Source organism: Hemiscyllium ocellatum, chromosome 30 (assembly GCF_020745735.1).
Source record: "Hemiscyllium ocellatum isolate sHemOce1 chromosome 30, sHemOce1.pat.X.cur, whole genome shotgun sequence".
Lineage (NCBI taxonomy): Eukaryota > Metazoa > Chordata > Chondrichthyes > Orectolobiformes > Hemiscylliidae > Hemiscyllium > Hemiscyllium ocellatum.
In genome coordinates this window covers 46,945,389-46,970,867 of record NC_083430.1, presented here as the reverse complement: position 1 = coordinate 46,970,867, position 25,479 = coordinate 46,945,389, and the positions used below count along the sequence as shown (strand labels likewise).

Below are 25,479 nucleotides of genomic sequence, written 5' to 3'. Positions count from 1 at the left end.
ACAGGAAGTGCAAAACTTGCACCCACACCATGCCCCTTACCTCTGTCCAAGGCCCCAATGATCCTTCCACATCCGACAGAAATTTACCTGTACCTCCACCAATGTGACTTACTCTATCCTTGGACCCGATATTGTCTCCTGTATTTTGGGGAGATAGGACATCAATTTGTGGATCATTTCAGAGAACATCTCTGGGACACCTGCACCAACAAACCCCACCGCCCCATGCCTGAACACTTCAACTCCCTCTCCCACTCCGTCAAGGACTTACAGGCCCCGGGCCTCCTCCATCGCCAAACCCTAACCACCCGACACCTGGAGGAAGAATGCCTCATCCTTCGCCTTGGGACCCTACAACCACGCGGGATCACTGTGGATTTCAACAGTTCTCTCATGCCCCCTCCCCCCACATTACCTCAGTCCAAAGACTTCAACTTGGCACTGCTCTCCTGACCTCTCCATCACCGTTCCTATCTATCTGCTCCACCCTCCTCCCAGACCTATCACCTTCTCTCTCACCTTCACCTACTATCACATTCTCCGCTACCTTCCCCCTAACCCCACCCCCTTCCATTTATCCCTCAGTCTCCCGGTCCACAAGCCTCATTCCTGATGAAGAGCTTATGCCCGAAATGTCGATTCTCCTGCTCCTCGGATGCTGCTAGACTTGCTGTGTTTTTCCAGCACCACACTCTTGATATATAATGGAGAGCAGTATCTGTCTCAGTCTATTACATTGGGATGTACACATTTCCTTTCAACACCTTGCTGCTCTGTCCTCACCTGACTATGTTCCACCTTCTGCCCCAGATCAAATGAGAGCAAAGTTAGCAAATGGCAGTGGAGTATTTGACCATGAGCTCCATTTGATTTGATTCAGATTGTGACCCAGCTCACCCGATCTGTAGTTCCCTGGTTTTTCCTTACAGCCGTTCTTAAATACTGGCACCATAAGCCAAGTTCCAGTCTTCTGGCACCTCACCTGTAGACATTGATGATACAAGTATCTCGGTAAGGGGCCCAGCAATCTTCTCCCTGGCTTCCACAAAGTTCTGGGAAACATCTGACCAGATCCAAGGGAATTATCTAACATTATGCACTTTAAAACCTCCGCACCTCCTCTTCGAAAAGACATGACTATTTATTTCCCCAAATTCCATCGCAAACATTTTTCCCCATTCGTCCTTCCCCATCTCATTTCCACACATTACTGACCCTACATGCCTTCTGCCCTGCCTACTCACCCACCTTGACACCTCACCATCTCTCTCCCACTTACACCAGCACTAACAGCTGTGCCACTTTCTTTCCTCTCAGTCAATCCCTCCCTGTCTCTCATTCTGGGAGAAAACAATCCCCAAAAAGGCAAGAACCAACAAGTAGCTGGTGGGAAGCAGGACATTCAGTTCCTCACCTGCTCCCCATGAGGAGAGGACCCTGACCATGACCATGACCTTCCCAAACAGCACACTGACCCGGCCTGATCCCCTGGACTCACGGGGGTCTCCCTTGAACTTGACTGAGGATTACTTTCCCCTTGCAGTTTGAGATGTGACCATTTGCTGGAAATGTGTGCAGTGTGGTAGCTGTATCTGCTGCTGACACATGGTGAAGGTGTGAGAGTGACGGAGCACAGAGCTGTACAGCATCACATTTACCCCTTGGCTGAACAAGGCTCACAATCACAATAAGCTTCCGAACTCAGTGTCTGTGCTAAAAAGGGCAAGTCAACGTGAGCCTGTTAGCTCTGGCTGTGGGGGCAATGCAGTAAAAAACTCAGCACAGCTCAGAGTTGTGGGCTGGCCCAACCCATGAGCTGCAGGTCCAGATCGGTTCTTGATTGTAAAGGAGATCAAGGGTTACGGGGAGAAAGCAGGAGAATGGGTTTGAGAAACCCATTCGCCATGATTGAATGTCAGAGCAGACTCAATGGGCCGAATGGCCTAATCTCTGCTCCTATGTCTCATGGTCTTCTGGTCTGACCTTGTGCACCATGTGACCTTGCAGCAGCAAGCCAATGAGAGGGCTTGGTCATGCTGTATAAAACAGGAGAGAGTTCTGCTCTGGTGGTAACTCATCGTCAGAGCTGGCATTGCAGAGGTGGTTTGGAGATGTGCCGTGGCTGGGCCGAAGCATGTTGGATGCCAGCACCTATAATGTGGGCTGTGTTTGTGGGCCCTGTCCTGGAGTGTGCCCTGTGAGGCTGCTGCTTGGCACCCAAGGTGAAAGTCTGGAGGAACAAGAGGGGAGCTGGAGTGTGCCAGGTACACGCTCGGGACTGTCACTTCAGGAATTCCAGCCTCGGGTTTCTGCATGGCACTGATAGAATAGGAGCCTATATGTTACTGAGGGAGATTAGGACTGAAGGAGCAAGTATCCTGACTAATAGGCATCTCGCTGCTCACTAGCCACAGTCTCCTCTCAGCGTCTGGAACTCTGTGAGAACCCTACTTTGTCATTTCCATTATCAAGAAAGGTGTCGCCCAAATTCTCACAGGAGTCTTCTAAATGTCTCACTGTGGACCACATTGTTCAGGGCTGGGAACATTACACCTCGAGTGTTTCACTGTGCCCATGTGGGACTGGCACTGGCAGTAAGGTATGCTGAGAAAGGAGCTGGGGAGGGAGGTGAGGAGGGAGGTGGGGAAGGAGGTGAGGAAGGAGCAGAGGAAGGAGATGGGGTATCTAGGGAGGAAGCTGAGGAAGGAGCAGAGGAGGGAGGCGGGGAAGGAGCTGGGGAAGGAGGTGGGGAAGGATAGGAGGGAGCTGGGGAGGGAGATGGGAAAGTGAGGAGGGAGGTGGGGAGGAGGCTGAGGAGGGAGGTGGGGAGGGAGATGAGGAAGAGGATGATGAGGTGGAAGGCAGTGATTGGGTCAGGGTGGCGGTGCTGCAGTACCATCTCCCAGCCTGTTCTGTGACACGTGTGCTGGGAGAAGGGAACAGAAAACAAATCTGCATTTCTAAGTCCTCAAATATGTCAGAAAATAAGTCTATTTGTCTGAATTAAAGTGAGTGCCAATCCTCTGGGAAATCAAGTTGAAATAGATTGAAGGGCTTTGATGTTGTGAGTGAAGATTTCAGCCTCAAACAGTATCTCTGTGGAATGAGCGACATGACAGCAATCCCACTGAGTGTCACATACAGCACTGAGCATCAGATTGGATTACAGCATAACATCCACTTCATGGCAATGGCTGGATGTTAATAAACCATTAAAGGAGTTGGGATTCTTTTTCATTCTCACGCAATGTGTTACACAGTTTGAGGACGGCGTGCCCATTATTGAAGAGAATCTGATAATCTAGTAGATCCTATGAATGCAGTTCCAGCATTACCAGATCCTGCCTCGGACAACAGACAAACTCTAAGTCCTGCATAGGTCACCACAATGTCAATGCCACCCCGACCCAGCGAATGATCATGCGATAATTGGAGTTGTGTTTTAGAATTCATGTCGGGAATCCCAGAGTTGAGTTGTCTCCTGAGGACTGAAAAAAATAGAAAGAGTTTCTGCTCTGATGTTAAATCATTGTAGCAGCTGGTTGATGAGTTAAGCAGTTACATTCGCCTGGCCGTTCCACTTAATGAGTGGGCACAAGCAAAACTTGTGAGTGAGTTATAAAGCTCTAAATTAATTAAGAAGTTCCGATGAATTCTTCAGTCATATGATTGAAGCTCGAATATTCTTGGGAACCCAAAGATTCAATTAAATTTTCACTTTCATTTTGCTGTCTCTCGTGATGAACATCTGCTTTGCTTTCCTTGTTCCTCTCAGCTCCTGAAAGCGCTGACACTCGAGTACAGGCCATACGCGTTCTTGGTGTGTGAGTAAGGCAGGTGTGTGGCACTATTGTGAGGAAAGCTATCACCTTTCACTTCTCTTCAATATCACACACAGGCTCACATAGCAGGAGGAGACACTCAATACTTACTCTCACACAAAGCCCCCTTGATTCAGCAGAGCTCACAACATACACTGAAATACATTTTCACTTAAAATTAAACTCACTTGAGCAAGATGGTGCAATTATCATTTACAGACATCTCTCAGAATGATGCTTTCTTATTTTTACCAGTAAATGTGAAATGCTGCTCCTTGCAGTTTGAAGTGAGTACAATTTTCCACTCTATCTGTCCCTAAGTGGAAGATGTCACCAAATAATTGATTGTGAAATACTGACTCACCTTTATTCTCTCTATAAAATGGTAAATTTGTCTTTGTTATTGAGGTAGATTTTCTCAGCAGACTGTAAGGGAAGGGGCACCGTGTCAGCTTTGTACAAAATTGCATTGGATATTACCCAATTACAGGCTTCAAGTCCCACTCCAACATCCTGATAAAAATATGCAGCAAATGCACTGGGCTACAGATCGGGACTCACCTTTAAGGTGATTCAACCATTGGAACAGGAGAAGGCCAGTCAGCCCCTTGAGCCTGTTCCACCACTCAATGAGATTTTGGCCAATCTGTGGCCTAACTCTATTTGCCCATTGTTGGCTCATATCCCTTAACATCTTTGCTTAACAGAAATCTACCTATCTTACCAATTTTTATAGATGCACTGTTGAAAGCATCCTATTCCTGATGCATCACAGTATGGATGGCAACTGCTCTGTCCAAAATGTTACGGAGAGTTATGAACACAGCCCAGTCCATCACGAAACACAGTGGTTCTTCCATTGACTCTGTCTACCCTGGCTGCTGCCTCTGGAAAGCAGCCAGTCTAAGCAGCCCCTCCCACCCCGGTTATACTCACTCCTACCCTCTTCCATTGAGCAGAAGATACAAAAGTTTGAAAACACGCACTAACAGATTTAAGAACAGCTTCTTCCGTGCTGTTATCAGACTTCTCATGTATCGGAATTGATCTTTCTCTGCAGCTTCTCTGTAGCTGTGACACTATATTCTGCATTCTGTTCTATTACCCTGATGTACTTATGTAAGGATGTTGTCTGGTATGGTAGGAAGATCGTATGAGGAAAGGCTGAGGCACTTGGGGCTGTTCTCATTGGAGAAAAGATAGTTTGGGGTGACTTGATAGAGGTGTACAAGATGATTAGGGGTTTAGATAGGGTTGACCATGAGAACCTTTTTCCACGTATAGAGTCAGCTATTACGAGGAGGCATAGCTTTAAATTAAGGGGAGGTAGGTATAGGACAGATGTTAGGGGTAGATTCTTTACTCAGCGAGTCGTGAGTTCATGGAATGCCCTGATAGTAACAGTGGTGGACTCTCCCTCTTTATGGGCTTTTAAACAGGCATTGGATAGGCATATGGAGGATAGTGGGCTAGTGTAGGTTAGGTGGGCTTGGATCGGCGCAACATCGAGGGCCAAAGGGCCTGTACTGCGCTGTATTTTCTATGTTCTATGTTCTATGTTGTGTGGTTAGCAAGTAAAACAATATTTTTCACTGTATCTCAGTACATGAGACAATAATAAATCGAACCAAATCAAATCTATCTCAGATTTTAAAATAACAATTGATCCTGCATCAGTTGCCATTTGTAGAAGAGAGTTCCAAACCTCTACAACCCTTGCACCTATACACTTAATGGTAAGGTCCCAGGGAGTGATGCTGAACAGAGACCTTGGAGTGTAGGTTCATAGCTCCTTGAAAGTGGAGTCACAGGTAGATGGGACAGTGAAGGCGGCGTTTGGTATGCTTTCCTTTATTGGTCAGAGTATTGAGTACAGGAGTTGGGAGGTCATGTTGCGGCTGTACAGGGCATTGATTAGGCCGCTGTTGGAATATTGCGAGCGATTCTGGTCTCCTTCCTATCGGAAGGATGTTGTGAAACTTGAAAGGGTTCAGAAAAGATTTACAAGGATGTTGCCAGGGTTGGAGGATTTGAACTATAGGGAGAGACTGAATAGGCTGGGGCTGTTTTCCCTGGAGGTTTGGAGGCTGAGGGGTGACCTTATAGAGGTTTATAAAATCATGAGGGGCATGGATAGGATAAATAGACAAAGTCTCTTCCCCGGGGTCGGGGAGTCCAGAACTAGAGGGCATAGGTTTAGGGTGAGAGGGGAAAGATATAAAAGAGACCTAAGGGGCAACTTTTTCATGCAGAGGATGGTATGTGTATGGAATGAGCTGCCGGAGGATGTGGTCTAGGCTGGTACGATTGCAACATTTAAGAGACATCTGGATGGGTATATGAATAAGAAGGGTTTGGAAGGATATGGGCCGGGTGCTGGCAGGTGGGACTAGATTGGGTTGGGATATCTGGTCGGCGTGGACGGGTTGGATCGAAGGGTCTGTTTCTGATCTGTACATCTCTGTGACCATATGACTCTAAGTGGTTCCTAACATCCCTCTTGAATGGTCTGGCCCTAAGTTTTAAACTACTTCTCCTAGTTTAAGATTGTATTCTGAATAATTCATTTAGATTTTGTTGTTTTGAAAAAAAAGGTAAATAACTCAGAGATAGGAATTTAGTGCTGGAATTATTTTGCATGATTTGAGTTGAGTTGCTTTTGAGGAAGAGGAATACTGTTCAAATTTTGGAATGTTTTCCATTTGTCAGAGGATGCAGTCAATTCTTTCTGATTGTCCTGTTACTTCTGACAATTTAACTTCTCACTGAATGTTTTACTGCATCATTTAGTTTGACAACAGGACGTGTTTGTAGCCATTTGAGTGGATAATATGTTTGATACAGTACAGTGAAGCAGATTGGAGTCACATTGCTGATCTTTGTATACTGGGCGGGAAGTCACCTAGCCTCAAACTCCAAATGGAATGAATTAGTGGGACCACTACCTTAGGGGAACGATCTGCGCAATTCCCGAAACAACACCTTATCATTATATCATACATTTAAGTCAACTACCCTAAAATGTTTCATGTGAGTGTCAGCAAGCACAACTTGAATCTGAACCATATCAGAACCAGGTGACCAAAGGCTTGGCCAAAGAGATAGATTTTAGGGAATGAGTTAGAGGAGAGAGGAGGATAGGAGAAGAGATTTAGGAAGGAAATTTCACAGCTTAGGGCTCTGTCACTGAAGGAATAGCAGCCAGTGAAGGAGAGATGGAAGTCAAGGATCTATAAGCAACTACTTTGTGCAGTTAACGCAACAATGCATGGCCTTGGCCTGCTCACCATTTCACACTCTGTCCCATTCCCTCCTCCAAACCCCCTGGCTGGGAACCGTACAGTTTCCAATCATTGTCTGGCACCGAAAGTCCATCAGGAACCTGGCCTGTTGAGAATTGTAGCTTAACCCCTTTCCTGTTACCTCTTAGCATGGAGTAAGTGTCTGTCACAGCTTCCATAGTCATTGAAGCAGTTTGGGTGAAGTTCAAAAGAAAATAATTCTTTTAGTTCCTAAACCTCTCCCCACCTCCCCACAATTTTTGGAATGGTCCTATGTGTTTAGCTTTATGAGGTATTTTATTTTTCAAGCAGGCTCCAGTGTTCAGTGAACTTGACTAACAGAACAGAGATTGTGCACACGTGTCAAGATGCATAGCCCATCCAATTTCAAACTCATCCATAAATCAGTAACTGAAGCCTGTGGTTATTCCATCTGGAGGTTCCTCAAGTATATGACACACTGAAACTGCATGTAGTTACCAGGGCAGCTGGTTCTCATTAATGGGAAATTCACAAGGTCAGAGAGATACAGTCCAGTGTCAAATTCAGCATTTGGCCTGTACGAAAAAAGTAATCTTACAGAAACTGGTAATAATTAGTGCTGTGTTGCTGAATTATTTAAAGTGACAACAACATACCGTGAAGTTTGATTGAGTTCCCTGCAATATTAAGAAGCCAACTCACCCAACAGCAGAAACTCAAACATTGGAGACACACAGAAAGAGACGATTTCCTGGTCACGTCTCCTTTTGGCATCACCTCAAGTATCTTCCTGCAATTAGAAGGACAATAATTCTCGTTATTAAAGGTAAACACAATAACATTCCAGAAACAGCAGTAAGGTGAATAATCTGTTATGGGTAACATTGGTTAAGAGAGTTCAAGATAAATCCTGTACATCATAGTACAGGAACACGAGACATTGAACCAGGGCTAGATATGTAACTGGAACATCAATTCTGCTTTCCCAAATTATTCCCATTTTCCTATCTTGGAAAACAGTTGGTGCAGTTCTGACAAAGAATTACTGGACTCAAAACATTAACTCTGCTTTCTACCCACAGATGGTGCCAATCCTGCTGGATTTCTCCAGCAATTTCTGGTTATGCTGGATTTCTGGATAATACTGGTGCCCATCTTTTACTTAGTTGATACACAAGCAGTGGTTAGCACTGCTGCCTCACAGCGCCAGAGACCCAGGTTCAATTCCTGCCTCAGGCAATTCTCTGTGTGGAGTTTGCACATTCTCCCTGTGTCTGCGTGGGTTTCCTCCCACAGTCCAAAAATGTGCAGGTCAGGTGAATTGGCCATGCTAAATTGCCTGTAGTATTAGGTGAGGGGGTAAATGTAGGGGAATGGGTCTGGGTGGGTTGCTCTTTGGAGGGTCAGTGTGGAGTTGTTGGGCCGAAGGGCCTGTTTCCACGCTGTAAGTAATCTAAATACTGCAGAGACTGAAAGTCCAAATCAGAACATAGAAAGGCTGTTAAAACAAATGCAGCCAGACTTTTTCCAGCAATTTCCATGTTTGTTTCTGATTTACAGCATTCATACCTTGTTTTGTTTCAATAAGTTTCAGTTTAAATGCGTTCAAACAAAATCAAAATTGATGCCCTCCACCTGCATGTAGTTAAGACACAATCGATATACATTAACATTCATATCTCCTGATCCCCTCAGTGCTCAATAATCCTAAATCTGAATCTTGATTATTCTGAACGATTTCACAGCCCTCTAAGGCTAGGGAATTTCAAACTTCCAGCAGCTCATTAACATCCTTCTCTTCTAGGATAGGAGTTAGGTGTGCACCCTCCACAGCTGAATGGGTTGTTCACACTCACCAGGTATATTGCCTTGTGCAGAGGAGAGGAGCCACCTAGCTTCGCGTGCCATTCAATGTGACCATGGTTGGTGTGTAATATAACTTCCTGTGCAAGACCCCATTAAAATTAATGACAACCAACAGCTTTCACTACAGTTCAAAGGCATGTCTTTTTTACTTCCACTGACAGCGGACGTCATTTTCCATGTTCCCAAAACACTGCCAAATAATTTTATCCACAAAATACATTTTGTTGCCGTTATCAATGGCTATCTCTAAGTCCAAGGATGTTGTGTAATCTTGAGTGACAAGTCTCTGCTGTGTGACTGAACAGGTCAGTTCTTAAGCCACAAATATTTGAGCACATGGGACAGGATGTCCCACGGGTTAATGGGATCCAAATGCAGGATTCACTTCCCTTTCTAAACCTGTGTATCGCCGCCTCTTGGCCTCATTATGAAGGCATTGTGAATCAAAGCATGATCCAGCTTGATGGACACGTTGTTCCATTTTTGATGATTGACCTACCAGGCATTTATTTTAAAAAATGTATTCATAGCATATAGGTGTCGCCAGCTGAGCCAGTATTCATTGCCCGTCCCTAGTTGCCCTTGAGAAGGTGGGGGTGAGTTGTCTTCTTGAACTGCTACTGTCTATGTGCTGTAGGTTGACCCACAATGCCCTTCAGGAGCGAGTTTAATACCAATGTTTCTGTGTTTCATGGGAGAGCTTCAGAGTGTCTTTGAAGCATAACGAAGAAAGGACTGAAAGCACTATTTTGAGAATATGAAAATGCGCTGTGTATTGCTCTGTATATATTGCAACAGTCACATCAGCGGGAGTCCTGAGGTGTCAGAAGTTCTTGTAAATGCAGCTCCCTCTGAACCAGAACAGTACCGTAAAGTCCAACTCATTTTCCAATTTGATCACCAGTTTGCATTATGGAGAAGCTTTAGTGAAATGTCTTCATCAAACAAAATTAGTAGCAGAAAAGATTAAGGAAAAGTGAGTAAAAACTGGGTCAAAGAGGTCCGATTTTAGGTGTAACAGAAGTGAGCCATAGTACTCTGGTATTGTTGGCATGACACTGAAACCTATACATTCAACTACTGGGCTGCTCATTAGTTTGGGTGGTAACTGACCCATAGAAACTTTAATTTGACAAGCAATAAGCAATACCCATTTCTGACCTGATATCCATCGTATTGCAATAAAGAGAGACACATTCTTAAAACAGACTTTAGATCTTATGGGTTTGGAAGGTGCAGTCAAAGGAGTTTTGGTGAGTTGCTGCAATGCATCTTGTCGATGGTACACCCTGCTGCCACTGTGTGTCAGTGGTTTAAGGGAGTGTACATCTGTAGATGGTACACCCTGCTGCCACTGTGTGTCAGTGGTTTAAGGGAGTGTACATCTGTAGATGGTACACCCTGCTGCCACTGTGTGTCAGTGGTTTAAGGGAGTGTACATCTGTAGATGGTACACCCTGCTGCCACTGTGTGTCAGTGGTTTAAGGGAGTGTACATCTTGTAGATAGTACACCCTGCTGCCACTGTGTGTCAGTGGTTTAAAGGAGTGTACATCTTGTAGATAGTACACCCTGCTGCCACTGTGTGTCAGTGGTTTAAGGGAGTGTACATCTTGTAGATAGTACACCCTGCTGCCACTGTATGTCAGTGGTTTAAGGGAGTGTATATCTGTAGATGGTACACCCTACTAACAATGTGTGTCAGTGGTTTAAGGGAGTGTACATCTGTAGATGGTACACCCTACTAACAATGTGTGTCAGTGGTTTAAGGGAGTGTACATCTGTAGATGGTACACCCTGCTGCCACTGTGTGTCAGTGGTTTAAAGGAGTGTACATCTTGTAGATGGTACACCCTGCTGCCACTGTGTGTCAGTGGTGTAAGGGAGTGTACATCTGTAGATGGTACACCCTGCTGCCACTGTGTGTCAGTGGTTTAAGGGAGTGAATGTGGAAAGTGCTGAACTGGATGCCAATCAAGTGGGACTGCTTCGACCTGGCTGTTGCTGAGCATCTTGAGGGCTGTTGCTCCTGGCTTGTCAGCTCTTAACAACAGCATCTGCAGCCTCAAAGCCAACATGACAAACAGTGTGCCTTTTTGCAGATGAGATAGTGTAAGCTTTGGCAGATTTCTCTGTCGGAAGACAGGAGGGTGAAAGCGGCCTGTTGACTTGCAATGCAGTTCCCGCTGATCACTTGGCCCCAAGATCAGGAGTGAGATTCCTGTTTGACACTGCCACTTTCACACTGCTGTGTTCCAACAGCAGGACCCATCATCTCATCTTCAAAAATACACACTGCTTGACACGTTAGATTTGTTACTGCAGCTGCTATTGATAATGGCCGGGTCAATTGATTTGTGACAGCCAAAAGAAAAATAACTGCAATGGAACCTGCCCATTCACCGAAATGAGTGTAACAGATTATTGCCCCCTGGGATAGATTCAACTGCATGTTGTCCAGCTCCTGGTGAAATCCTGATGTGTTTACCATCTGTGAGCCTTACACTGAAGGAGCAGGCCTACATACAGTCATAGAGTCATAGAGATGTACAGCATGGAAACAGACCCTTCGGTCCAACCTGTCCATGCTGACCAGATATTCCAACCCAATCTAGTGCCATCTGCCAGCATCCAGCCCATATCCCTCCAAACCCTTCCTATACATATACCCATCCACATGCCTCTTAAATGTTGCAATTGTACCAGCCTCCACCACTTCCTCTGGCAGCTCATTCCATACACGTACCACCCTCTGCGTGAAAAAGTTGCCCTTTAGGTCTCTTTTATATCCTTCCCCTCTCACCCTAAACCTATGCCCTCTAGTTCTGGATTCCCAGACCTCAGGGAAAAGAATTTGTCTATTTACCCTATCCATGCCACTCATAATTCTGTAAACCCAAAGGTCACCCCTCAGCCTCCGACGCTCCGGGGAAAACAGCCCCAGCCTGTTCAGCCTCAAATCCTCCAACCCTGGCAACATCCTTGCAAATATTTTCTCAACCCAGAAAAGATTCACAAGGATGTTGCCAGGGTTACATGAAAAGTGCTGGCAGATTAAATGCAAATTCGGGATAGAGATTTCAGCCCAACACAGGCAATGTCATCTCCATTTGGAACTCAAGCCTGGTTAGATTAGGTTAGATTTCCTACAGTGTGGAAACAGGCCCTTCGGCCCAACAAGTCCACACAGACCCTCCAAAGAGTAACCCACCCAGATCCATTTCCCTCTGACTAATGCACCTAACACTATGGGCAACTTAGCATTGCCAATTCACCTGGTCTGCACATCTTTGGACTGTGGGAGGAAACCGGAACACCTGGAGGAAATCCACGCAGACACAGGGAAGATGTGCAAACCCCACACAGACAGTCACCCAAGAGTGGAATTGAACCTGGGACCGTGGTGCTGTGAGGCAGCAGTGCTAACCGCTGAGCCATCCCATTGATCTTCCCATGCCGCCCCATTGTTCTGCTCCTCCCCATTGAAATTCTTCAGCATACCCTTCAATTCCCTTCTCCCTCTGATGTTTGTCCACCTTCCCCTTCAGTGCCTGGGTACAATCCATCTCCACGTTCCACACTCCCGCCACTCTTTAATTCCAAGTGAGGTTTCTTGGTGACTTTGTTTTACTTTTTCTTCACAAGTGGAAATATTTCTCTGTATCTACATCTGCGTGGAGGTTGTGGGGTTTAGATTAGATTAGATTAGACTTACAGTGTGGAAACAGGCCCTTCGGCCCAACAAGTCCACACCGACCCGCCGAAGCGCAAACCACCCATACCCCTACATTTACCCCTTACCTAACACTACGGGCAATTTAGCTTGGCCAATTCACCTGACCCGCACATCTTTGGACTGTGGGAGGAAACCGGAGCACCCGGAGGAAACCCACGCAGACACGGGGAGAACGTGCAAACTCCACACAGTCAGTCGCCTGAGTCGGGAATTGAACCCGGGTCTACAGGCGCTGTGAGGCAGCAGTGCTAACCACTGTGCCACCGTGCCGCCCACAAGCTAGGGGCTTGTTTCAGCTAGGGGCTCATCAACACTCCACACTAAGTTACCTCAACACCTCTTTTTTAGATTTGATTTATTATTGTCACATGTACCTGGTTACAGTGAAAAGTTTTAGTTTGCGTGCAGTCCAGGTAGATCATCCCATACAGAGATCATGGGGCGATTGAACAGAATGAGGGATACAGAATTACAGCTGCACAGGAAGTGCACAACAAGCAAGATCAGCATTAGATTTGAAATTAGAGAGGTCCATTCAAAAAGACTTATGCCTTAAACATCATGATTTGGAGATGCCGGTGTTGGACTGGGGTGGACAAAGTTAAAAATCACACAACACCAGGTTATAGTCCAACAGGGTTAAAAGCTAGTGTGCTTCCAATTACACTTGTTGGACTATAACCTGGTGTTGTGTGATTTTTAGCCTTAAACATTGATTCTCCTGCTCCTCGGATGCTGCCTGACCAGCTATGCTTTTCTAGCGCCACACTCTCAACTCTGATCTCCAGCATCTGCAGTCAGTCCTCACTTTCTCCCGGGTCCATTCAGCAGTCTAATAACAGAGGAGAAGAAGCTGTTCTCAAACCTGTTTCAGCTTTTGTATCTTGTGCCTGACCAAAGGGGTTGTAAGAGATTATAACTGGGGTGGGAGGGGTCTTTGATGATATAGCTGCCTTTCTGAGGCAGTGGCAAGTGTAGATGGAGTCAATGGATGGAGGTTGGTTTGTGTGATGGACTGGGCTGTGTTCACAACTCTCTGCAGTTGCTTATGATCCTGGGCAGAGCAGTTGCCATGCCAGGCCGTGATGCATCCAGATAGAATGCTTTCTGTGGTGCTTCTGGCAAGGTTGGCGAGAGTCCTTACGGACATGCTGAATTTCCTTAGCCTCCTGTGATCTTGCTCCAGGAGTAAAGATTAATCTCCCAAATGGAGCCACCCTGTGAGAAAAATTGTGCATTTTCTTTTGCTCTTTTAAGATAATGTGTGAAGATATTGGAAATAGGGAATATTAACTGTTTGGACACATTCTTTTAGCTGTTGCTTGGGATCACTGCTATCATCAAGGCCAGACTTCATTGCCCATCTCCAAGTCTGCTTAAGGTGAACCAACTAATAACTGAGTGGTTTGTGAGGCCATTTCAGAGGGCAGTTAAGAGTTAATTATATTGCTGTGGGTCTGGAGTCACATTCAGGCCAGACTGGGTAGAGTCAGCAGTCCCTGAAGAACATGAATGAACTGGATGGGGGCTGGATGACAATCCATTAGCTCCATGATTATTATTAAGGATCTAGTTCAAGAAACTGATTAGAGTCTCCTGCTCCGAATGTTCATATTTCAGAATTATTTGTGGGGATTTTAACTGTTTGTCCAGGTGTCTGCGTTACTAGCTCAATAATATTACCCACAGGCTGCTGTCTAGCCTGAACTGGGGTTCACTTGGGAACACTTTTCATTCTCAGCCACAAAGTTATGGTTCAGGTTTCACTTGAGGACTTGAGCGCAACAATCTAAGCTGACACTCCAGTGAAGTACTGAGAGAGTGCTGCACTGTCAGTGATTTGTTTGGAGGCAGACTGCCATATCACAAAATCGCCAACAAGATGCCCAAGTTTTAATGGTGAGCCGTAGTTTTGAACCGAACAGGAAGGGCTGCATTTTGTCTATGGAAGCAGAAAGGTTGGGTTGAAAAGTTAGCACCACCTGGAGGTCACTTGCTGAATAGTCAAGGCAGAGCCTGAGGTCACAACTTGTCTGCCCTCAGTGCCTGATCTCAGCACAATATGGAATCTCAGCTCAACGTCAGCTGACAAATGGAATTGAGAAACTAAATTGGGGTCGTTGGTATGACCCTGTTGGTACCTGTTGGGATCAAGGTCCCTGACAGTTGCTTCTAGTGTACCTCATCCAGATGTTGTGAATCTGACAGTCTCACACACATTCACAGTCACACACACTCACACTCACACTCATACTCAAAGGCACACACACGCACACATACATGCACACACATACTCACAGATACACACACAACTCACAGAAACCAGTCATGATTTGGAGATGCTGGTGTTGGACCGGGGTGTACAAAGTGAAAAAATCACACAACACCAGGCTATAGTCCAACAGGTTTAATTGGAAACACTAGCTTTCAGAGTGACACTCCTTCACCCACCTGATTTTTAACAGAAATCAGCACACACACACACACACACACACACACACACGGATTCACACTTCCTCTCTCTCACACACACATACACATACACACACATATAGATACACACACAACTCACAGAAACCAGCTCAGACACAGACAAACACACACACAGACTCAGACACGCGCACATAGACTCAGACACACGCATGGACTTAGACACACACACACACATACAAACTCACAGATTCAGATACATGCACCCAGTCACAAACAGTCTCACAGTCTCAGACAGAGACATAGACTCAGAAACACACAGGCTCAAACACACACACAGTCACAGTGACTCAGACACACACAGACTCACTGACTCAGACACACACAGACTCAGACACACACACAGTCTCAGACACACACACACAAACCCAGACACACACACACACACACAGACAGACTCAGACACACAGACACACACAGACTCACACACACAGACTCAGACACACTCAGACTCAGACACATGCACACACACACACACAGACACCAAATCCAAGTCTCTTCTCACATGTCTTCAGATATACATCCCAAAATAGGTCGTTGGCTAGCCTGGGAATCTGAACTGGTTCATTTTTCTGCTCTCCCCCAGGGAATGGGCAGTGAGTTTAGCATTTGCTCTGCTCACCATGGTCCCCTGGCGATTAGCTGCCTGGAGTCAGGGAGCTGGGATTGGAGCTGGGAACAATTCCCATGTGCTGAATGGCTCATTGCCAGCTGACTTGGCAACCAACACCCATCTGAACCAATGGACAGACCAGGAATAAATCTCAATGGAAGGAAGAAAGAGGTGACTCTCACTGGGGACCATTAACCTGAAATAGCTCAAAAACGTCTGCACCTCTTGTCATGTTTCCAATGAGCTGCTGTTTATGCTGCATTTGTAAGGAGAAATCTGGCTTGGGACTGAGATTATCCAGATAATCATTTACATTTTGGAGAAAATTATAGATTTAAAATTTGAAAGAAATTGGTTGAGTGGCAGATTTAAATTTTAAAAGTGTACTGTTTCACAGGAAATCAAAATGACGTTGGGATTTAAGGGGTAATGGGACAGAGGGTGGCCTGTTCTCGGGATTTCTCTTTGATGTTTCCTCAGTTTGCAGGATGAGGGGAATTGAATGAGGGATTGGAAATAACTGGATTGTTGGACAGAGAGCTAGTATGGACTGGAGAGGGGAGTGGCCTTGGGGAATATGATTTGAAGATCCTGATGGGACCAGGGGTCGTCACAAAGGAGATCAGTTGCCCCTTTGACCCTTTTCCTGATGTTTACCATTCAGCTAAATCAGCCAGGCCTCCCTGAGAGGCTGTTAATTGACCAATTCAGGGTCACAATAGGCCAAAGGTCAGGGGCTATGCAAAACATCCCCACTCCACTAACATTCCCCCCAACACTTTCCCACTCTGCTAATATCCCCCCAACACTCCCCCACTCCGCTAACATTCCCCCCAACACTTTCCCACTCTGCTAAACATTCCCCCCAACACTTCCCCAACACTCCCCCACTCCGCTAACACTCCCCCAACACTCCCCCACTCCGCTAACACTCCCCCAACACTACCCCACTCCGCTAACATTCCCCCCAACACTTTCCCACTCCACTAACATTCCCCCCAATACTTTCCCACTCTGCTAAACATTCCCCCAACACTTCCCCACTCTGCTATCGTTCCCCCAACACTCCCCCATTCCGCCATCGTTCCCCCAACACTCCCCCACTCCTCCGTCATTCCCCCATCACTCTCCCACTCCGCTAACATTCCCCCAACACTCCCCCACTCCTCTGCCGTTCCCCCATCACTCTCCCACTCCGCTGTCATTCCCTCAACTCTTCCCCACTCCACTAACGTTTCCCCCAACACTTCCCCCCCGACACTTCCTCAACTCTCCTGAATTCTTCCCCTGCTCCCAACACTCCCCCCGCCTCAAGACTCCTCCCACCCATGACACTGCCCCACCCTGAGACTCCCCCCTACATACACAGCGAGTATAACAAATGTAAAACATTCCACATTTTGCAACTAATGAAGTCATCCTCAAGTGCTGTCAGTGTTGGAAGGTCAGGCCATAGGAGCCAGTTTGTACAAAGCATGCTCCCACAAATAACAACTTGCAAATAATTAGCTAATCTGTTATAACTAACGAAAACAGCAATTGTTGGAGAAACTCAGCATATCTGGTGGCCTCTCTGGAGGGAAAGCAGAGATAACGTTTCGAGTCCAGTAAGCCTTCTTCAAGACTGCTTTATGTAGCGTTGGTTGAGCAGTAAATATTTGCTGTGGGCCCTTTCCTGCCCGTGAGAGTAAAAGCAGTGTTGGTTTCATATCATATTAAAGGTGACACTTGCGATAGGCCATTGCATTGTACTGTCCTGCAGCATTAACAAGGTTGATGTATGTGGAGAAAGTGAGGACTGTAGATGCGGGAGAGTCAGAGTTGCAAAGTGTGGCGCTGGAAAAGCACAGCAGGTCAGGCAGCATCTGAGGAGCAGGAGAGTGGATAAAGGCCTCATGTCCGAAATGACGATTCTCCTGCTTCTTGAGTGTTGCCTGACCTGCTGTGCTTTTCCAGCGCCACACTTTTTGACTCCCCTTTGATCTGACCTGCAGAAATCTGTAGTTTAGCCATACCCCTCTGAGCTTAAACTTACTGGTTCCATAACAGTTTTGAAGCCTTTGCTATTTCATTAGTGTTTCCAAAGAAACACTGTAAGCAGCAAAATCATTTTCTAATCCCCTCTGATTTTTAACCCATTGCTGAGATGTGGACCTTGCAATTCCTGAAGAAGGGCTCATGCCCGAAACGTTGATTCTCCTTGTCCTTGGATGCTGCCTGACCTGCTGCGCTTTTCCCGCAACACATTTTCAGCTTGCAATTGTTGCCCACCTCTCGCTTTACTTGAGAGGGCAGTGATGGTGAAGCCTTGCTCTCCACATGGTGTCGGGACATTCCCACAGCACCGTTAGGGAGGGACTGCCAGGGTTTTGACCCATCGATCCTGCAGGGACGGGGATGTTGTTCCAAAGTTAGACTTCCTTCTTTGCATGCCCTTCACTGGCTCAGTTGAGGGCAGGGATCGGGGGCTGGTCACCCTTCTGTGGTGACTCAAAGTGACCAGTCTTTGTGTACAATCCTAAACAGTGGGGATGTCCAAACTGCAAGGTGTCAGTCTATATTTTGAAGGGTCCACAAAGATGATTAGTCCTGATTTACCTTTGAGACTGTTGGAAGGTGAGAGCTGGTTCTGCCATCACTTTCTGATATTCATTAATTACTGAATAGCAACTTGAGGTTTGGCCCCGGTCCCACAAGGGGGCAATTGGAAGCCTCCATTGGTTGCTCTGACTCTGCACAGACCAGAGACTGTACACAGGAGTTTTCTTTATTTACCTAAAAAGGAAAACCAGCCAACGCGTTGGAAGATTTCCTACAAATAGTTGAAACCTTCCCAAGCTCAAATTCCAGCTGCGATGGAAACTCTCTTAACATTGTGAAAACTGCCTGGCTTCTCTTCCCTGTCACTGTGTGGCTGGATTAAGATCGTCTTACACACTAAGTACCGCTCACCCGCATTGAACAGAAAACTCTCGATGTCCACACACTTTCAGTCAATCCACTTGCAACTAATTCTCTTGCCACTTTCACTAATTCATCCATGTGTCTCCTTTTCCTCTCACTTTCTCTCTTTTATGGGGGAGTTGCAAATGCCACTTCTATGTTGAAAAGAATTAATTTTGGACACATGTTAATGTAAAAGCAATAATAATAGCTCACAATTCAACTGGGGGAACGAATTACCAAATGTTTTGAAGGGAGAGGAGTGTGAGTGGAATTTTATATTCTCACTATATCATTGGCACCAGATGAGCATGTTATAGAATCCACACAATGCAGGAAGAGGCCATTCAGCCCATCGAATCTGCACTGACCCTCTGAAGAGCACCTCACCCTGACCCCATCCCCACCCTATCACCATAACCCTGCGTGGGGTTTTTAACCAACACTAACCCACTTAATCTGCACATCCCTGGACACTAAGGGCAAACTTTTAGCATGAGCTGAAAATGTGTTGCTGGTTAAAGCACAGCAGGTTAGGCAGCATCCAAGGAACAGGAAGTTCAACGTTTCGGGCCAGAGCCCTTCATCAGGAACGTCGAACTTCCTGTTCCTTGGATGCTGCCTAACCTGCTGTGCTTTAACCAGCAACACATTTTCAGCTCTGATCTCCAGCATCTGCAGACCTCACTTTTTATCCAAACTTTTAGCATGGCCTATCCACCCTAACCTGCACAGTTTTGGATGGTTTTGGACATGTTTTATACAGCCACTCAGTAAAAGATTCCTGTCACCTCCTGGAGAAGTCAGATTGTTTCATGAACAGCGACACTAGTCACTAAGCTGTCCTGAATGAGCTCGTCTCAGGTCAGATGGTCTTTTCAGTTCTGTGTTTGACCTCAATCTTGTGAGTTCCTCATTCACTTGGTTAATTTACTGACACACTGCAGTCAGTGCATGCTTCACCCGCTGACAGTCCCGTCTACATGAGGTCTTCAATCACTGGGCTGTCTTTGCAAACTCTCACCACCCGCTCAAACTCTGAGCCGAATAATCGGGGATATCTAATGCTCCAGGTAAAGAATGATTGATGCGGAAGTGCCCCTGGGCCTGGGGAGGAGGAGACAGTTGTAACACAGTGACCTTCCCTCTCACCCAGTTTCCTCCAAAACACTGCAGATTGTGAGTTGGATGAGGATGGAATTCTGTTTGGTTCCCCTGTGATAAAAAAGCATGCTTGCACACAATGGGGGGGATGAAGAGGGAAGCTGTTGGAGCCGTTGGGACCACGCCCAACCCAAGCATTTTTCTGGACATCAAAGTTATGGAGAGATTTAATAAATTCTGAGTCGGACTGGATTGGAAGAATCTGTTTCCACTGGCAGAGTGCCATTCATCAGCAAAAGCAGGTTTAAGATGCTCGCCAAAAAGAAGCAGAGAGGAGATGAAAGGAAATGCTTATAAGCTGCGAGCCATTGTGATTTGGAGTGCACTGTATGAGAGGGTGACAGAAGCAGCAATTTTCAAAAGGAAACTGAATATATTCCTCTTGAAAAGAAAAGCAACTGCGGGAAGCAGAACAGAGAAAAAAAAGATCTGGTACCAGTAGGCCTCTTGCTTGTGATGAGTTGATGTGTTTTCTTTAGAACCCTCTACAGTGTGGAAGTAGGCCATTCAGTCCATCAAATCCACACCAACCCTCTGAAGAGCATCCCACCCATATCACCTATCCCTGTAACCCTGCATTTCCCATAGCTAATTCACCTAGCCTGCACAGTATGGGACAATTGAGCACGGCCAATCCACCTAACCTGCACAATCTTTGGACTGTGGGAGAAAAGTGGAGAGCCTGGAGGGGACCCATGCAGATGTGGGGAGATTGTGCAAACTGCACACAGGCAGTTGTGTGAGGCTGGAGTTGAACTTGGTCCCTGGTACTATGAGACAGCAGTGCGAACTGAGACACCATGCCATCCCAAAGTTTGTAATAAGACCATAAGACATAGGAGTGGAAGTAAGGCCATTCGGCCCATCGAGTTGACTCCGCCATTCAATCATGGCTGATGGGCATTTCAACTCCACTTACCAGCATTTATCAATTTTAAAAGTTTATTAGTTTTTGTTAAGATGGTGTTATGTCTAAATATTGAGCACCAGCCCTGCTTTTGGAAAGATGTCATTAAACTGGAGAGGACTCAAAAGATTTACCAGAATGTTGCCAGGAATGGAGGGTTGGAGTTATAAAAATAGGCTGGGACATTTTTCAGAGTCGAGAGTGCGTTTCTGGAAAAGCACAGCAGGCCAGGCAGCATCCAAGGAGCAGGGAATATTCCTGATGAAGGGCTCCGGCCCAAAGCGTCGATCTCCTGCTCCTCAGATGCTGCCCGACCCGCTGCGCTCCCTCAGCACCACACCCTCGACTCCGATCTCCAGTATCTGCAGACCTCACTTTTTGCTGGGACATTTTTCACTCGAGTCATTGAAATGTACAGCATGGAAACAGACCCTTCGGAACAACTCGAAGTCAGGCAATTCAGAGAGATGGAAAAACAGTGTAGATTATCAATGCTCACTAGCTCTTTAAAGCCAGACATTTGAGTAAAATTTACTGTAGATTAGACACATAACCATCTGGCAGTAAGTAATAAATTTCTGATGACAATATCCCTTTAAACTATCACAGCCGATTTTAATTGCATGATGTGGATCCAATATATATCATGTAATGCAAACCCTAATTCTGTCCAAACCTGTGTTACCATAGTATAAACCAGGAAGATTTTTGTTAAATCCTGATGGTGTTTAACATGAATTTTCTACCCTTGATTGGTTACAATTTCAGAGTTCGCTTTCTATTTGATATTGAGACAATTCACAGGATTATTTTACGTTAGAGCGTGGGAAAGAGAAATCGCTTGATGTTACAAAATAACTATCTTGAGGCCACCAAAACAGTATTGGCCAGGTCGCTCAACCGCACTGCAGTGCTCTCTCCTTGGGCAAGGTGTATTGTCATTTCATCAGCAGCCTATTTTGGATAACTTCATTTGTTCAGCTTGGTTTTCGATGATGGTATCAGTTTACCAAGTCAGCCTGAAGACTGAACACTCATACGGACTGCACTGTCAATTGGTGAGGAACAGACCTACTACACTGAGTTTGTAAATAAGTCAAATGAATGAGACCTCAAACTGGATGCACACCCATCCCAATAATTTAGGGTATGATTAAATTGAACTGCACCTTAATGCAGCAAATACAATTATGTTGAAATATTCAATTTTATTCCCTGATACTACAGTTTGTTAGAAGATATAGTCAAATTCCAAATCTTATGATTTAGTTTAGTTTAGTGAAAATTCCCTGTATGTCATCATATGTACATTCTTCAATTCACACTGTCCTCTGGAGACCCTCAGATAGTCTTGTTTGAGAGCTCTGCCTATTCTCAACTGTGGAGTTGCCAGTATATTGGACTGCATATCTAATGTAGTATTCAGTTGTCCCCAGAATAATGCCCAGAAAATAAGGGATGAATTGAAAGAATCATCTGCCCCATTACCAAGAATTTGCCCTCAACGCAGTTGGTATGGCTCACATCTAAAAACAAGCACAAAATTCCAGGCTGGTGCTGAAGTGCGATTATTAAAGTGTGCTACACTGCCAGAGGTTTGAACCAAATGTTGAACTGATGCCCTTATAGTGACACTATTTCAAAAGCAATTCATTGGCTGCAAAGAGCCTTGCTATCCCCAGTGATTATAAAAGGTGCTATATAAATGCAAGTCTGACTTTTATTTCATTTTATTTCAATTCTTGTCCACTAACATAAGAATTACTTTTCTCAAAGAAGCTTGTGACTCTTTGGAACTCTCTTCCTCACAAGGCAATGAATATTTTTGAAGGCAGACGTAGATCGAATCTTGATAAGCAAGGGAGTGGTGTTGGATAAAGAATGTAGAGTTGGGGAATCAGTCAGATCAGCCATGTCCTTACTGAGTGACGGAGCAGGCTAAAGGAGCTAAGCGCCCTGCTTCTGTTCCTCATTCATGTGTTCGTTTGTAAATTCCTCATTGAGAACTTGAAGAGTGCAGCAAGAGAGGTGATGTGCGAGTGGTATTATCACTGGGCTGTAAATCCAGAGACTTGGGTAATGTTCTAGGGACTTGGCTTCGAATCTCCCCATGACAGATGGTGGAATTTGAATTCAATAAAATTCAGAGTTTAATGACTACTATAAATTAATTGCCAATTGTATGAAAACCTATCTGGTTCACTATAAAATCCTTTAGGGAAGGAACTTACTGTCCTCACTTGGTCTGGTCTACATGTGACTCCAGACCCACAGCAATGTGGCTGACTCTTAACTGGCCTCTGGGCAACAAATGCTGCCCAGCCAGTGACACCCTCATCCTGTTACAGAATGAAGGAGTCCGGGGTTTGGTTGGTCTGTTTTTGCTTAAGAAAGGAGGGAGTGAAGAAGACAGGATCTTGGGTTATCTTTCTTGTCTCCAATCAGTCAGGAGGATGTGTTCAGAGCTGTAATCAGTATCAATCAGAGACCCCAAGGCCATCATCTGTGGCTGGGTGAAACGTTTGCACCATGTTTAATACAACTGACAACATCCTGCAATGCAATCAGATCCATCGCCCTGTCAAAACAATGGCAGAGAGTATTTTAAGCTCTAGACTGGGCTGAAGGGTTGGTGGTTACAGGGCTGTCACTGGTGATACTGTGGTGACATTAAATCACATCGGTTTATGTGTTCTTCTGTCCTTTGCTGCATTGCCAGGAATATGTTAAATGAGCCTAGTGACAGCACGTAGACGTCTGCTGTGCTTTGAAGAGCTGGATCATTTCAACAGTTAGTTTGGCGCTGAGCCGAGTCCCTCTCAAACACATTGAGTGCCGCTGTACTGTTGGCTAAGGGGAGATGATGATTGTGCCGCTGGAAGGTCTGACTGTTTCTTGTTAGCTTCCTCTCTCCTCTGAGCAGGTGAGGCCCAGACGAAGTGACTGTGCCAGCTGACAGCACAGCTCAGCTCCTGTCACACGTTCAGGTTGAGCCTGAATATTAATTGAGGCTGGGGATATGAATGTGCAGCTCTTCAGAAAGGGAGCTCAATGTCTCCTGCCCAGAGACTGTTTGCCTGGAAACAGCTACAATTGCCAATGAATCGACCATTTTGACAGCACCTGCCAGACTGGCAGATCCAGGAGGTTGGAGAGTAGCAGACTCACGAAAACTTCAGATTCGTTTTCTCCCTGGATTATACACGGCCTCGCTGTGGGTGTACAGTATATTGCTGTTGCTTCAGTATTGCTGGGTCCAAGTTCTGGAATTCCTAACCTGGCACCCTTATGACACACACCTCAGCTGTGGACCTACAGTTGACCGCAGTTGACTGATAATTGACCAAGGTAAAAGCAATGGCTGCTCTCCACTCTGCAAGCACCCTACCTCTGTTCCTGATGAAGGGCTTTTGCCCAAAACATTGATTTTCCTGTTCCTCGGATGCTGCCTGACCTGCTGTGCTTTTCCAGCACCACTCTAATCTAGACTCTGATAACTGACCAAGCAAAATTTAGATTCCTGTCTACTTGTTAAATCACTTTAAGAATTAACTGGACCATTGCAATAGGTTCAACCACATCCAAGCAGTTATTTGAAGGGAGTATGTTGGTGATAGAGGTGTCTCAATTTTTGTTTAAAGTTGAAAATGGTTTGTACTGAATAATCCAGCAATATTTCCGCTGCCCTCAGACCTACCACTCAGCTGCTGATGTCCTGACTGTTTTGCTGTCCAGTGATCTGTGTTCACTTCTGAGCTTTGTGATTTAAGAATTGAAAACAATGTCAATACAAAATAGAAATAGAAAAATATTTTTTATTTTCCCAATCCATCCCCCCTTCATTCCAGCGTGAATTCTGCTGCACAATACTCCTCAGCCTCCTCAATAAATGGGGCTGATTGTCAAATCCAGTTCTTTGATGCTAATGTTGTTTATTTGTCTCTTCCACCCCAGACCTACCACACATCCCGACAGACACAAGATCTGGCAACGTTAACAGATCTCGAAGGATCAGGGTCAGATGATGAGGATGAAAATGTCTACTCTGGTTCTGGAGGATCAGGCTGTAAGTTAACTATCTATTGTGTTCCTGTTAAACGTTCCTCACTCCCTGTAGCGAGTGGGGTATTTGATTTTATTCTAAACTACCCCAAAAGCCAGCAAACAGCTAAAGCTGGAGTTTGATACACACGCCCCTCCATCTCAACACCGCCCTCCCTACCATGGCTCACTCACCCTTTTTAATTCCAGATTTTTAACGATTAAATTCAAATTTCCCTGTCTGCTATTGTGAGATTTTGAACCCATGCTCTCAGAATACTAGACTAGGATTCTGGATGTATAGCTCAGTGACAATACCACTGTCCTACCACCCTGATAACTGCTGGGCTAGTTAGCAAATCAAAGAATGCACGTGTGTGAATTGTGTCTATCTCATTCTCAACCTTACCTTGATTTTACTTATGAATCTTTCAAAAAAGCTTTCAAAGAGCAGAACCATATCTTTGTAATTCTGTGTTGTGACTGCAGAGAACACTTTCTGGGTGGATGTTTAGATGAGCGAAAACCTGCTGGTCCAGGGTATCTGACTCATGCTGGAAGGATCTGATCGCAGTTATCTGTAAGAATAAAAGGATGGTTATGGTCGGGGATTTTAGCTTTTCAAACATAGACTGG

At 45.5% G+C, this 25,479-nt stretch overlaps 1 protein-coding gene across 1 annotated transcript in view; it reads left to right on the top strand.

The window, feature by feature from the left end:
- The window catches only part of LOC132829938 (syndecan-3-like), a 223,086-nt gene that overhangs the window by 176,472 nt on the left and 21,135 nt on the right, over positions 1–25,479 (top strand). The window contains exon 2 of the mRNA XM_060847363.1: positions 24,757–24,868. Coding sequence (XP_060703346.1) covers positions 24,757–24,868 — 112 coding nt within the window. The remainder of the gene's footprint in view (positions 1–24,756; positions 24,869–25,479) is intronic.